The sequence below is a fragment of the Oncorhynchus mykiss genome, chromosome 13 (genome assembly GCF_057628025.1).
Source record: "Oncorhynchus mykiss isolate SJ-2025 chromosome 13, ASM5762802v1, whole genome shotgun sequence".
Taxonomy (NCBI): domain Eukaryota; kingdom Metazoa; phylum Chordata; class Actinopteri; order Salmoniformes; family Salmonidae; genus Oncorhynchus; species Oncorhynchus mykiss.
In genome coordinates, this window is record NC_143034.1 from 2,328,706 (window position 1) to 2,345,589 (window position 16,884).

Consider the following 16,884-nt stretch of genomic DNA (forward strand, 5'->3'; position numbering starts at 1 on the left):
ATCTCGAAGGCTGAAGACATAAGAGGAAGCGGATAACGATTCTTCACTGTTATGTCATTCAGCCCTCGATAATCTATGCAGGGGCGCAGGGACCCGTCCTTCTTCTTAACAAAAAAAAACCCCGCTCCGGCGGGAGAGGAGGAGGGGACTATGGTACCGGCGGCAAGAGCTACAGACAAATAATCTTCGAGAGCCTTACGTTCGGGAGCCGACAGAGAGTATAGTCTACCCCGGGGGGGAGTGGTTCCCGGAAGGAGATCAATACTACAATCATACGACCGGTGTGGGGGAAGAGAGGTGGCCCTGGACCGACTGAACACCGTGCGCAGATCGTGATATTCCTCCGGCACCCCTGTCAAATCACCAGGCTCCTCCTGTGAAGAAGAGACAGAGGAAACAGGAGGGATAGCAGACATTAAACATTTCACATGACAAGAGACGTTCCAGGAGAGGATAGAATTACTAGACCAATTAATGGAAGGATTATGACAAACTAGCCAGGGATGGCCCAAAACAACAGGTGTAAAAGGTGAACGAAAAATTAAAAAAGAAATGGTTTCGCTATGATTACCAGAAACAGTGAGGGTTAAAGGTAGCGTCTCACGCTGAATCCTGGGGAGAGGACTACCATCCAGGGCGAACAAGGCCGTGGACTCCCTTAACTGTCTGAGAGGAATGTCATGTTCCCGAGCCCAGGTCTCGTCCATAAAACAGCCCTCCGCCCCAGAGTCTATTAAGGCACTGCAGGAAGCTGACGAACCGGTCCAGCGTAGATGGACCGACAAGGTAGTGCAGGATCTTGAAGGAGAGACAGGAGTAGTAGCGCTCACCAGTAGCCCTCCGCTTACTGATGAGCTCTGGCTTTTACTGGACATGAAGTGACAAAATGACCAGCAGAACCGCAATAGAGACAGAGGCGGTTGGTGATTCTCCGTTCCCTCTCCTTAGTCGAGATGCGGATACCTCCCAGCTGCATAGGCTCAGCACCCGAGCCGGCAGAGGAAGATGGTAGTGATGCGGAGAGGGGGGCAACGGAGAACGCGAGCTCCTTTCCACGAGCTCGGTGACGAAGATCAACCCGTCGCTCAATGCGAATAGCGAGTTCAATCAAGGAATCCACGCTGGAAGGAACCTCCCGGGAGAGAATCTCATCCTTTACCTCTGCGCGGAGACCCTCCAGAAAACGAGCGAGCAAAGCCGGCTCGTTCCAGCCACTGGAGGCAGCAAGAGTGCGAAACTCAATAGAGTAGTCTGTTATGGATCGATTACCTTGACATAGGGAAGACAGGGCCCTGGAAGCCTCCTCCCCAAAAACAGATCGATCAAAAACCCGTATCATCTCCTCCTTAAAGTCCTGATACTGGTTAGTACACTCAGCCCTTGCCTCCCAGATTGCCGTGCCCCACTCACGAGCCCGTCCAGTAAGGAGAGATATGACGTAGGCGACACGAGCAGTGCTCCTGGAGTAAGTGTTGGGCTGGAGAGAAAACACAATATCACACTGGGTGAGGAACGAGCGGCATTCAGTGGGCTCCCCAGAGTAACACGGCGGGTTATTGATTCTGGGCTCCGGAGATTCGAAAGCCCTGGAAGTGGCCGGTGGATCGAGGCGGAGATGGTGAACCTGTTCTGTGAGGTTGGAGACTTGGGTGGCCAGGGTCTCAACGGCATGTCGAGCAGCAGACAATTCCTGCTCGTGTCTGCCTAGCATCGCTCCCTGGATCTCGACGGCTGAGTGGAGAGGATCCGAAGTCGCTGGGTCCATTCTTGGTCGGATTCTTCTGTTAGGGGTGCGTGAATGAGGACCCAAAAGCGAATTAACAAAACAGAGTTTCTTTAATGACGAAACACATGTAGGCTCAGATGGACAGGCAGATTCCGACAGGACAGGACAAGGTTGCAGCAACCACGACGATAGTCTGGTTCAGGCATGAGAAACACAAACGAGAATCCGACAAAGACAGGAACAAAAACAGAGAGAGATATAGAGGACTAATCAGAGGGAAAAAGGGAACAGGTGGGAAAAGGGGTGACGAGGTAGTTAGGAGGAGACAAGGAACAGCTGGGGGAAAGAGGGGGAGAAAAGGTAACCTAATAACGACCAGCAGAGGGAGACAGGGTGAAGGGAAAGGACAGAAACAAGACACAACATGACAATACATGACAGCACCTGCCAATTTAAATCCATTAAATGAGACAAGTTACCAGACAGGACATATTGCTGATGCTCTTCCCATTGATAACCTGAATAACAATTAACTTGTGGGCGGTGGTGGTGATGACGGCCTATTGAATGACGTTGTCCATCGGGATTCCCCCCCAAGAAAGAAGACGCTCTGGATTGATCACTGGAGTCAGATGTGAGGGAGGAGGTTGATCATCAGGAGTCCGATGTGAAGGAGGAGGTTGATCATCAGGAGTCAGATGTGAAGCAGGAGGTTGATCATCAGGAGTCAGATGTGAAGGAGGAGGTTGATCATCAGTGAACCTCTAGGATTGTGGCTGGGCTGGCGTTTCCACTTCCAGCTTGGTCATATATTTTGATACCTTGAATGTTGATATTGTGAACCTATGTTATATATTTGTACCTCCTGTTTCAGGAAGTGATGTCACTAAGTACTGCCCCTATATATACAGTGCATTTGGAAAGTATTCAGACCCCTTCACTGTTTACACATTTTGTGACGTTACATCCTTATTCTAAAATGGATGAAATGTATTTTTTCCCCTTATAATGACATCGCAATACCCCATAATGACATCACAATACCCCATAATGACATCACAATACCCCATAATGACATCACAATACCCCATAATGACAAAGCAAAAACAGGTTTTTATAAATGATTAAAAACAATTGTTGATTTTCTTTAAAAAACAAGGACATTTCTAAGTGACCCCAAACTTTTGAAAAGTAGTGTCCCCACATGATGTATTGTTACACCATGTAGAAGCAGTATAGACCTAGTCTGTTCATTATATACATCTACATGATGTATTGTTACACCATGTAGAAGCAGTATAGACCTAGTCTGTTCATTATATACATCTACATGATGTATTGTTACACCATGTAGGAGCAGTATAGACCTAGTCTGTTCATTATATACATCTACATGATGTATTGTTACACCATGTAGGAGCAGTATAGACCGACAGTAGCTAGCTACTTATTTAGATTTAGTTTGATTTAATGAAACTGCCTTTAATGTGCTGTAGTAAACATGTTTTATTTGCACTAATCAATAAACACATTCAGGTCTTTGTATGTCTCAATATAATAGTATTATTTAATTAAATCCATGTAAATCCTTTGTCTCAAAGGATTTAAATCCTTTGTCTCAAAATAAAATATGATCCTCAACTGCGTTTCCCCTCCAATCAGCAGGCGGCGATGTGCGTCTTTCAGACGACGCTGCCAGCGTGACGTATAATCTAGTGGACGGTTCTTCAGAAACAGCTCGTCAACCACCTCGGTAGCTTGCTAGCCAACATAGCCGAAAGATTCAAGATATTTATACGATTTCGGTGTATATTAGCTACTGTGTTTCAGACACACTTCTGTGTCTAAACTTGTTAACCTGTTTAATTTAATATTGCGTTATTTTGTATTAGTCAGCTTTAGTAGCTGGCTGGTTAAGTTAGCAGGAGCCTAGTCGCTAATGATAGCTAGCTAGCTAGCTAACATCCACGACCATGAGCTCCCTAAACTACTCTCCTCCTGTTAAAGAAGATGAGGTCTGCTGGACGGAGAAAGAGGGTCTGTGGCAGAACATTGTTGTGAAAGAGGAGGAGGATGTTACAGTAAAACAAGTAGAAGGTGAGGCTGTTTCAGTGAAAGAAGAGGAAGACGTTTCAGTGAAAGAAGAGAAAGACGTTTCAGTGAAAGAAGAGAAAGACGTTTCAGTGAAAGAAGAGGAAGACGTTTCAGTGAAAGAAGAGAAAGACGTTTCAGTGAAAGAAGAGGAAGATGTTTCAGTGAAAGAAGAGGAAGACGTTTCAGTGAAAGAAGAGGAAGACGTTTCAGTGAAAGAAGAGAAAGACGTTTCAGTGAAAGAAGAGGAAGATGTTTCAGTGAAAGAAGAGGAAGACGTTTCAGTGAAAGAAGAGGAAGACGTTTCAGTGAAAGAAGAGGAAGACGTTTCAGTGAAAGAAGAGGAAGACACGTTCAGAGTGAAAGAGGAGGAGGATGAGAAGGAGGAGGGTGAGACTACTGTCACATTGGAGGAAGAAGAGGAGGTTGGTGATCTGTTTAACACCAGTAAGTACCGTCTCTGCAGTCGTTGAACCAATATGCAGTAAAAGGGTTCTACACTTTAATGTTGTTCTGTAGGAATGGCTGAAGCTTCACTGTAACGTGTAGAACATCAAGAGTGGACCATCAACAAAACGTTAACAATTGATCAAATGCATCCCATGACAATGCCTGAAATACTGTACTCCCCAATATCCCCAATATCTCCTATTAGATTAGCCCAGGAGGGGCTAGCATTTTGGGAGTTATACATTAATGATATGTACCCATTGTTTCTTGAAGAAATCACTTATAAATGCCTCATGAGCTTAGGTCAACTGTCGTACCCCATCAGAACCCAAAATATAAGCTTTTTTTTCACGCCAATGTTCGTTAGTAAATGTAAACAAACACTGTATATCCTCAAAACATGATTCATTCATTTGAGTCTCAAGCATTTCTAAAACATTTAACATTTTCATTTAATTCTTTAAAAAAAAAGTCTAATTTAGAATAAGGAAGGTAACAAAATAAAGGGAAGCGGTCTGAACTTAATGAATGCACTAGGGCCCCAACTAAAACAAATCTTGGGTCAACCAAGAATCATCTTTTCTTTCTACCAACCCATTGGGAGAAATGTTATAAACGTGTATTTTTCCATATATAGACACACCCCATGTGGTTTTTAATAAAATCAACTATATGTACTGAACTGGTCTGATGCTTTAAGCACGCTGTTTGATTAAATAATTAAGACACACATATGACTCGGGAACCAGAGATCAAGATAGCCTAACCATCAGAAAAAAAACTCGTCCTCCTCCCGCTGCTGCTGGCCTTTGTAAATTCTTACGTTATGCTCCTGAAGTTTCCAGTAATAGACTACACCAGCAGTCGTTATGCTCCTATAGTTTCTGGTAATAGACTACACCAGCAGTCGTTATGCTCCTATAGTTTCTGGTAATAGACTACAGCAGCAGTCGTTATGCTCCTATAGTTTCTGGTAATAGACTACACCAGCAGTCGTTATGCTCCTATAGTTTCTGGTAATAGACTACACCAGCAGTCGTTATGCTCCTTTAGTTTCTGGTAATAGACTACACCAGTAGTCATTATGCTCCTATAGTTTCTGGTAATAGACTACACCAGCAGTCGTTATGCTCCTATAGTTTCTGGTAATAGACTACACCAGCAGTCGTTATGCTCCTTTAGTTTCTGGTAATAGACTACACCAGTAGTCGTTATGCTCCTATAGTTTCTGGTAATAGACTACACCAGCAGTCGTTATGCTCCTATAGTTTCTGGTAATAGACTACACCAGCAGTCGTTATGCTCCTATAGTTTCTGGTAATAGACTACACCAGCAGTCGTTATGCTCCTATAGTTTCTGGTAATAGACTACACCAGCAGTCGTTATGCTCCTATAGTTTCTGGTAATAGACTACACCAGCAGTCGTTATGCTCCTATAGTTTCTGGTAATAGACTACACCAGCAGTCGTTATGCTCCTATAGTTTCTGGTAATAGACTACACCAGCAGTCGTTATGCTCCTATAGTTTCTGGTAATAGGCTACACCAGCAGTCGTTATGCTCCTATAGTTTCTGGTAATAGACTACACCAGCAGTCGTTATGCTCCTATAGTTTCTGGTAATACGCTACACCAGTAGTCATTATGCTCCTTTAGTTTCTGGTAATAGACTACACCAGCAGTCGTTATGCTCCTATAGTTTCTGGTAATAGACTACACCAGCAGTCGTTATGCTCCTATAGTTTCTGGTAATAGACTACACCAGCAGTCGTTATGCTCCTATAGTTTCTGGTAATAGACTACACCAGCAGTCGTTATGCTCCTATAGTTTCTGGTAATAGGCTACACCAGCAGTCGTTATGCTCCTATAGATTCTGATAATAGACTACACCAGCAGTCATTATGCTCCTGTAGTTTCTGATAATAGACTACACCAGCAGTCGTTATGCTCCTATAGTTTCTGGTAATAGACTGCACCAGCAGTCGTTATGCTCCTATAGTTTCTGGTAATAGACTACACCAGCAGTCGTTATGCTCCTATAGTTTCTGGTAATAGACTACACCAGCAGTCGTTATGCTCCTATAGTTTCTGGTAATAGACTACACCAGCAGTCGTTATGCTCCTATAGTTTCTGGTAATAGACTACACCAGCAGTCGTTATGCTCCTATAGTTTCTGGTAATAGACTACACCAGCAGTCGTTATGCTCCTATAGTTTCTGGTAATAGACTACACCAGCAGTCGTTATGCTCCTATAGTTTCTGGTAATAGACTACACCAGCAGTCGTTATGCTCCTATAGTTTCTGGTAATAGGCTACACCAGCAGTCGTTATGCTCCTATAGTTTCTGGTAATAGACTACACCAGCAGTCGTTATGCTCCTATAGTTTCTGGTAATAGGCTACACCAGCAGTCGTTATGCTCCTATAGTTTCTGGTAATAGAGTCGTTATGCTCCTATAGTTTCTGGTAATAGACTACACCAGCAGTCGTTATGCTCCTATAGTTTCTGGTAATAGGCTACACCAGCAGTCGTTATGCTCCTATAGTTTCTGGTAATAGACTACACCAGCAGTCGTTATGCTCCTATAGATTCTGATAATAGACTACACCAGCAGTCAGCAACCTTTTCCATTTGGTGCCAAAGTTTGCTGTATTCAATGTTTTTTAACTGAGTAGTCTTGCAATTCAAGATGGCGTAGCAGTAATGGCTGTTGTAAATGTTATGGGTTTTTTTCATCATTTTTTGTATATATTGCAAAATATTCCAATCTCTTTTTCCATGTTTAAATTAAATATACCTTCCAGCATCCCGCCTCACCCAATGTGATACGGATCTGCTTATTTTTAGACTTTATAGCTAGAACCTCCATCAGCAGCTAGCCATCAGAAGCTAACCAGCTGATTAGCTACTAGCTATTTAGTCATCTTTTAGCCTGGATAATACCTGCCAGTCTGCACAGCGTAATATCAACCCTGAGCATATCAGACTGTTTTTCTCCACTACATCACCGTATTCTTGCAGTATTCCCACTCTGGACCATTATACCGGATAATCGCAGCTAGCTTGCTGCCACCAAGTGGCCCAGCCTCGAAGCTCATCTCCCAGCCTGCTCAGTGGACCCTATGATCACTCGGGCACACAGCTGATACCTCCCGGACTCTTCACTAAGACGACTAGAAGCCACTACATCACCAGATTCCTGCCGTAAGCTCTGGATCTTTGCACCAGTGTGGCTATAGTGGCTAAAGCCCTTGTTCCGATGGTAGCACCAGTTAGCCTCGAGCCAGGTGCATCTACCGGCTAGCAAACAAAATTACTCCAGCTACAGTACCTCTTTTGCCAATTGGCCTGGACCCTTTGTCAACACGGAGCCAGTCCATCACGACTGGTCTGCCGACGTAATTCTGTCCGATGTGCCCTCAACCGGCCTTTGCAGGACGTCCGTGATGCCCATGTCCCGAAGCTAGCACCAGTTAGCCTCGAGCCAGGCGCATCTCCCGGCTAGCGTAATAATGACTACCTAACGGCTTCCCTGGTTCATATATTCCTGTTCACTGGACCCTATGATCATTTATCTACATAGCTGATGCCTGCTGGATTGTTCATTAATCACGGGTCTCCATTTTGTTTTTTGTTTATCTGTCGACCACAGTCTCGAACTCAGGCCCTGTGTGTAGTTAACTGACCCTCTCTGCCCATTCATTGCCATTTTACCTGTTGTCTTAGATGATTAACTGTTGTTGTCTTACCCGTTGTTGTCTTAGCTAGCTCTCCCAATCAACACCTGTGATTGCTTTATGCCTCGCTTTATGACTCGCTTTATGTCTTTATGTTAGGTACAACCCTAAATCCGTAAACATGGGCACCCTCATAGATATTATCCTGACCAACTTGCCCTCCAAATACACCTCTGCTGTTTTCAATCAGGATCTCAGCGATCATTGCCTGCATCCGTTATGGGTCCGCGGTCAAACGACCACCCCTCATCACTGTCAAACGCTCCCTAAAACACTTCTGCAAGCAGGCCTTTCTAATCGACCAGGCCTGGGTATCCTGGAAGGATTTTGACCTCATCCCGTCAGTATAGGATGCCTCGTTGTTCTTTAAAAATAATTTCCTCACCACCTTAAATAAGCATGCCCCTTTCAAAAAATGTAGAACTAAGAACGGATATAGACCTTGGTTCACTCCAGACCTGACTGCCCTCGACCAGCACAAAAACATCCTGTGGCGTACTGCACTAGCATCGAATAGTCCCCGCGATATGCAACTTTTCAGAGAAGTCAGGAACCAATACACACAATCAGTTAGGAAAGCAACGGCTAGCTTTTTCAAACATACATTTTTATCCTGTAGCTCTAATTCCAAAAAGTTTTGGGACACTGTAAAATCCATGGAGAATAAGAGCACCTCATCCCAGCTGCCCACTGCACTGAGGCTAGGAAACACTGTCACCACCGATAAATCCACGATAATCGAGAATTTCAACAAGCATTTCTCTACGGCTGGCCATGCTTTCCTCCTGGCTACCACAGCCAACAGCTCCACACACCCCGCAGCTACTTGCCCAAGCGTCCCCAGCTTCTCCATCACCCAAATCCAGATAGCTGATGTTCTGAAAGAGCTGCAAAACCTGGACCTATACAAATCAGCTGGGCTAGACAATCTGGACCCTCTCTTTCTAAATTGATCTGCCTCCATTGTGACAACCCCTATTACTAGTCTGTTCAACCTCTCTTTCGTTTTTTTCCGAGATTCCTAAAGATTGGAAAGCTTTCGCGGTCATCCCCCTCTTCAAAGGGGTGACACTCTAGACCCAAACTGTTAGACCTAGGTCCATCCTGCCATCCTGCCCTGCCTTTCTAAAGTCTTCGAATGCCAAGTTAACAAACAGATCACTGACCATTTCGAATCCCACTGTACCTTCTCCGCTGTACAATCCAGTTTCCGAGCTGGTCACGGGTGCACCTCAGCCACGCTCAAGGTACTAAACGATATCATAACCACCATCGATAAAAGACAGTACTGTGTAGCAGTCTTCATCGACCTGGCCAAGGCTTTCGACTCAATCAACAACCGATCGCTGCCCGCACCCCCCGGACTAGCACCACTACTCTGGACGGTTCTGACTTGGAATACGTGGACAACAACAATTACCGAAGTGTCTGGTTAGACTGTAAACTCTCATTCCAGACTAATATGAATCATCTCCATTGCAAAATTAAATCTAGAATCGGCTTCCTATTTCTCAACAAAGCCTCCTTCACTCACAGTGCCAAACATACCCTCGTAAAACTGACTATCCTACCGATCCTTGACCTTGGCGATGTCATTTACAAAATAGCCTCCAACACTTTACTCAGCAAACTGGATGCAGTCTATCACAGTGCCATCCGTTTTGTCACCAAAGCCCCATATACCACCCACCACTGCGACCTGTATGCTCTTGTCGGCTGGCCCTCGCTACATATTCGTCGCCAAACCCGTTGGCTCCAGGTCATCTCTAAGTCTTTGCTAGGTAAAGCTCTGCCTTAACTCAGCTCACTGGTCAGCATAGCAACACCCACCCGTAGCACGCGCTCCAGCAGGTTTATCTCACTGGTCATCCCCAAAGCCAACACCTCCTTTGGCCGCCTTTCCTTCCAGTTCTCTGCTGCCAATGACTGGAACGAATAGAAAAAATCGCTGAAGTTGGAGACTTATTTCTCCCTCACTAACTTTAAGCATCAGCTATCTGAGCAGCTTACCGATCGCTGCAGCTGTACACAGCCCATCTGTAAATAGCCCATCCAACTACCTACCTCATCCCCATGTTTTTATTGACTTTTTTGCTCTTTTGCACACCAGTATTTCTACTTGCACATCATCATCTGCACATCTATCTCTCCAGTGTCAATTTTCTAAATTGTAATTACATCGCTACTATGGCCTATTTATTGCCTTTCCACCCTACACCATTTGCAGACACTATATAGATATTTATATTGTGTTATTGACTGTTCCTTTGTTAATCCCACGTGTAACTCTGTTGTTTTTTGTCGCACTGCTTTGCTTTATCTTGACCAGGTCACAGTTGTAAATGAGAACTTGATCTCAACTGGCCTACCTGGTTAAACTATCATTATTACATCATGGCCATCTGGTTAAATAAAGGTTAAATAAATAACATTAAGAAAAATAATAAATATCGTAACTTTATTGACAACACCCAAATGGATACTGTCATTAATGTGGTTCTTCAATAATTAAACATCATTCTTAATACTGTAGCTGTTTAGTTAGTCACATGTTCATTTATCATTAGCTGATCCAGGAAATAATTTTCTGAATGATTGTCACATGACAAACATCAAGACATACAACAACAACCAAAGTGCTTCTTCATTCATTACTCTGGTAAAGACAGTTATGCCGTGCTCCACGTTGGATCCAACATCCCTACCCTGGTCATAATGTGTAGAGAACTGTTCCTTGTTGGATAGGCTATTGTACAACACACAGAGCTATTTTCCTTCATTTGTTGTTAGGTTAATTTATGGGCCAATTTGGCAAACCGTGTACAAACCCTCAGCCAAAGAGCATTTTACTGGTTGAAGTGTTTTTTAAGTACGAAGCGGTTGATTTGCGATGATGACACAAACATTATATTAAGCAGGACATTCAAACGAGCATTACAATTATAATCCAAGGTAGTGTGACATGCACTCATAAGCAACCTGGAAATGGAGGTTACTTCCCTGAGTTTTCCCCCATTCACATTCAGAATACATTGTGAAAAACTAAAATCTTTGCCCACCATTTTTGCTCCAGGCAGATATACTACATCCATAACTATCGGTTTCCTCATTACCAGGGAGGAGTATCTGCAATCAAATTGCATGTGCATCGCCCTCGTGCTGCAAGTTTAGCAAACACAGAAAGGGGCCTTGGAGACCAAAAGTCATCTGGCACATTGCTTAGAGTTTCAACAACTTTAATAACTTATTTCTAGCCTACAATCATCGATTTTACTACTAATGTGAAAACAAGACAAAATGACTATTCTTGCTCATTTTAAGACAATTGTCAAATAGTTTTTACATTCATTACAGACGTCAATTGTTGTACAACATCATGGCTACGCTGTTGGCATCAACTTTTACACTGAATTACCGCTGTTGTGGGCCTTTAATCGTCTGACTTGTTGTTCACACAGGAGAGAGACGGGACTACCGTGGATCCTCTGGGGAGCCTCAACAACCTTGTGATGCTGACAAGGCAGAGAAGAGTCTCTCTAGATCAGAACACCTCAAAAAACACCTGCAGAGATCCACAGGGAAGAGAACTCACTGCTGCTCTGACTGTGGGAAGAGTTTCACCTCATCAGGCATTAAAATTCATCAGAGAATCCACACAGGAGAGAAACCTTATAGCTGTAATCAATGTGGGAAGAGTTTTGTTCAATCTGGCTCTCTGACTTTACACCAGAGAACACACACAGGAGAGAAACCTTATAGCTGTGATCAATGCGGGAAGAGTTTTGTTCAATCTGGCCAGCTGACTTTACACCAGAGAACACACACAGGAGATAAACCTTATAGCTGTGATCAATGTGGGAATAGTTTTACTGCATCTAGCTATCTGACTTCACACCAGAGAACACACACAGGAGAGAAACCTTTTAGCTGTGCTCAATGTGGGAAGAGTTTTACTGCATCTAGCTCTCTGACTTCACACCAGAGAACACACACAGGAGAGAAACCTTATAGCTGTGCTCAATGTGGGAAGAGTTTTACTACATCTAGCTATCTGACTCCACACCAGAGAACACACACAGGAGAGAAACCTTATAGCTGTGATCAATGTGGGAAGAATTTTTCTACATCTTGCTATCTGACTTCACACCAGAGAACACACACAGGAGAGAAACCTTATAGCTGTGATCAATGTGGGAAGAGTTTTGTTCAATCTGGCCAGCTGACCCGACACCAGAGAACACACACAGGAGAGAAACCTTATAGCTGTAATCAATGTGGGAAGAGTTTTACTAGATCTGGCTATCTGACTTCACACCAGAGAACACACACAGGAGAGAAACCTTATAGCTGTAATCAATGTGGGAAGAGTTTTACTAGATCTGGCTATCTGACTTTACACCAGAGAACACACACATAAGATAAATCCTTACAGCTGTGCTCAATGTGGGAAGAGTTTTACTGAGTCTAGCACTAAATCTTATAGCTGTGACCAGAGTTAATCTGGTAAAATATCAGAAAATACATACATGGAGTTGTTTTATGATATCAATGAATTAATGTCACAATGTGGTATGTTTTAACATTGTATTAGGAATATTTTAATAGTCTCAATGTAGAAGCCTAAACGTTTGCCCCCTCATCAATTGATTTCAACATGATATGGATTTTAGGCTCAGGGGAAAAATCCAGGCTCTGAAATGGAAGAGTACTAATTTATGTGATTTAACAAAAAAAGAGTTGTGTTACACTTACCACGTTGGCGACCCACTTGAATCAAAATGTAGCTAGATGTTTTCTACAAATTGTCCTCTAACCAGGGATGTACACATTACTCCCAGATTCCGTGTGGTTTTTGAGCTGTTAGTTGTGCGCTGCCCTAAGGGACTCCCAATCACTGCCTGTTATGATACAGCCTGGATTTGAACCAGGGTCTGTAGTGACGCCTCCAGCGAGATGTAGTGCCTTAGACCGCTGCGCCGCTCCTGTGATAAAAGCGTGGGATTCTGGGTAATTCACAGCAGATTCATGGAGAACTTGAAAATTGAGTGGTTCTGGGATAGAAATGTATAAAATTGACATTACATCATAAAATCCACGTTTTAAATCACACATTAGCAATTTATGTTTTAGTAACTACTGTTGTTGGTTTGGCGTCAAGTCAGCCTCTTTATATGTTATTTGCCAAATCTCTGTTTTCCATGTGGGTTTTATGCTAAAGATCCCTCTTTCAAGTTGGTATCTAACTGGAAAATGCATCTTCTTTAGGAGTGCTATTTGTACCCTGTTCACTACTGATCGTTCATCCACACTGTGGGGGCGGCAGGGTAGCCTAGTGGTTAGAGCATTGGACTAGTAACCGAAAGGTTGCAAGTTCAAATCTCCGAGCTGACAAGGGTCATTTATGACAAAAGTATAAAGTATATGTTTTACAAACTCATGAACACCAGCCAATCAGCCCGGTTTTGTTAGTTTAGGTGTATTATACTTCTTCGCCACCTGAGGGGGACATTGAGTAATTTTCCATGTCAATTTGATATATTTTGATACTAAAATGGATGACGCGATATTCTGATGTTGTGAATATGAGACACATGGAAACAATTGATTCATTTATAATAGTAAATTAGGAATTAGTAGGAATTGTTAAATCCACTATACGATCCCAATGACATTGATAGACATTTCAACTGTTTTTTTTGTTAGTATATTACAGGGCAGATTAATGTAGAATTGCTGTGGGAGTGGTATTTATATCCCGTCAGTACTGATCATTCATCCAGACTCTGTGTGTCCCATCATTGCAGCTTTGGAAATAAATGAACTATCCATTCATTGCTCCTTCCTGTGTTGACTCACTGACTTGAGGGATCAGGATGGTCACACTAGGTCGATATCTAACTCAAGCTTCACCTCATGCTTTTCATGAACTGTGTGGTTGTGTTATCTAGTGGGAACCCGATAGCAGGGCTCTGGTGCCTCATATGAACTGTGTGGTTGTGTTATCTAGTGGGAACCCGATAGCAGGGCTCTGGTGCCTCATATGAACTGTGTGGTTGTGTTATCTAGTGGGAACCCGTTAGCAGGGTAGGCTCTGGTGCCTCATATGAACTGTGTGGTTGTGTTATCTAGTGGGAACCCGATAGCAGGGCTCTGGTGCCTCATATGAACTGTGTGGTTGTGTTATCTAGTGGGAACCCGATAGCAGGGCTCTGGTGCCTCATATGAACTGTGTGGTTGTGTTATCTAGTGGGAACCCGATAGCAGGGCTCTGGTGCCTTCTTGCCGTGGGATCAAAACAACAGAGGAAATCAACCTGCTTGCTCCTTTTTGTTTTGTCAACTTTTCAGTGGGGATGTTATATTTGATACCGGAGCTACGAGGCACGTGTCCAAATCGCTCAGCAGTAAACTTCAAAGCAGTGTGCCGATGCCTGTATCACTTTATCAGCAGCACGTGATCAATGACGTCTGAAGATTAATTTTGTCCATCATTCTCTATGTCTCTGATCTTTTGATCTGCAAACACGTTTAGGTTTTGTTAGTTTGGTTGTAAATGGTCTCCGTGCTGGTTGGCTACACTGGTTAGGCTAATTGCTATTTGGCTAAATAGCTAACGTTAGCTGGCTGGCTAAGATAACTGCATACTGTATAGCTACCATTCTTTGATTATTTGGTTAGACGGCGTTATGTATTTCCAAACATTGGTTTACTTTAATCACTCAAGTCATGATTGCAAACGATTGGTTAAATTTGAAGTAAAAAATGTGAAGTTATTTCTGTTGTAGTTTACATCATAGGTAATAGGCTGGTCCTCCATATTACATCACACCATCATAGGTAATAGGCTGGTCCTCCATATTACATCACACCATCATAGGTAATAGGCTGGTCCTCCATATTACATCACACCATCATAGGTAAAAGGCTGGTCCTCCATATTACATCACACCATCATAGGTAATAGGCTGGTCCTCCATATTACTTCACACCATCATAGGTAATAGGCTGGTCCACCATATTACATCACACCATCATAGGTAATAGGCTGGTCCTCCATATTACTTCACACCATCATAGGTAATAGGCTGGTCCTCCATATTACTTCACACCATCATAGGTAATAGGCTGGTCCTCCATATTACTTCACACCATCATAGGTAATAGGCTGGTCCTCCATATGACATCACTCCTGACTTTATCATTCTAATGAATTCTGATTGGTTTTATGTAACAACTCCAAAAATAGAACAGTGAGGTGTAACTTTGAATTGGGACTTTAAAAAGAAATGTTGATCTTTTATAAACAATACAAAACATACAAATGACGACATCACACCTGCCCCGACCCACTAGAACACACCTCCATCTCCATTAACTACATCACACCTGCCCAGACCCACTAGAACACACCTCCATCTCCATTAACTACATCACACCTGCCCCGACCCACTAGAACACACCTCCATCTCCATTAACTACATCACACCTGCCCAGACCCACTAGAACACACCTCCATCTCCATTAACTACATCACACCTGTCCAGACCCACTAGAACACACCTCCATCTCCATTAACTACATCACACCTGCCCAGACCCACTAGAACACACCTCCATCTCCATTAACTACATCACACCTGCCCAGACCCACTAGAACACACCTCCATCTCCATGAACTACATCACACCTGCCCAGACCCACTAGAACACACCTCCATCTCCATTAACTACATCACACCTGCCCAGACCCACTAGAACACACCTCCATCTCCATTAACTACATCACACCTGCCCAGACCCACTAGAACACACCTCCATCTCCATTAACTACATCACACCTGCCCAGACCCACTAGAACACACCTCCATCTCCATTAACTACATCACACCTGCCCAGACCCACTAGAACACACCTCCATCTCCATTAACTACATCACACCTGCCCAGACCCACTAGAACACACCTCCATCTCCATTAACTACATCACACCTGCCCAGACCCACTAGAACACACCTCCATCTCCATTAACTACATCACACCTGCCCCGACCCACTAGAACACACCTCCATCTCCATTAACTACATCACACCTGCCCAGACCCACTAGAACACACCTCCATCTCCATTAACTACATCACACCTGCCCAGACCCACTAGAACACACCTCCATCTCCATTAACTACATCACACCTGCCCCGACCCACTAGAACACACCTCCATCTCCATTAACTACATCACACCTGCCCAGACCCACTAGAACACACCTCCATCTCCATTAACTACATCACACCTGCCCCGACCCACTAGAACACACCTCCATCTCCATTAACTACATCACACCTGCCCAGACCCACTAGAACACACCTCCATCTCCATTAACTACATCACACCTGCCCTGACCCACTAGAACACACCTCCATCTCCATTAACTACATCACACCTGCCCAGACCCACTAGAACACACCTCCATCTCCATTAACTACATCACAACTGCCCTGACCCACTAGAACACACCTCCATCTCCATTAACTACATCACACCTGCCCAGACCCACTAGAACACACCCCCATCTCCATTAACTACATCACAACTGCCCAGACCCACTAGAACACACCTCCTTCCCCATTAACTACATCACACTTGCCCAGACCCACTAGAACACACCTCCATCTCCATTAACTACATCACACCTGCCCAGACCCACTAGAACACACCTCCATCTCCATTAACTACATCACACCTGCCCAGACCCACTAGAACACACCTCCATCTCCATTAACTACATCACACCTGCCCAGACCCACTAGAACACACCCCAGTGGCAATTTTAGCATGTCAATCTTGGTGGGGTCTCCTCAATATTGTTTTAGATGCATGCCTGCA

At 43.8% G+C, this 16,884-nt stretch overlaps 1 protein-coding gene across 1 annotated transcript; it reads left to right on the forward strand.

The window, feature by feature from the left end:
- The first annotated feature begins 3,437 nt into the window (after positions 1 to 3,437).
- On the forward strand, positions 3,438 to 13,838 carry LOC118940517 (uncharacterized). The gene is made up of 2 exons (XM_090194689.1): positions 3,438 to 4,264; positions 11,465 to 13,838. Exons 1-2 carry the CDS (start codon positions 3,700 to 3,702, stop codon positions 12,421 to 12,423), a joined length of 1,524 nt encoding a protein of 507 aa, XP_090050815.1. The 5' UTR covers positions 3,438 to 3,699; the 3' UTR covers positions 12,424 to 13,838.
- Positions 13,839 to 16,884: the final 3,046 nt, after the last annotated feature.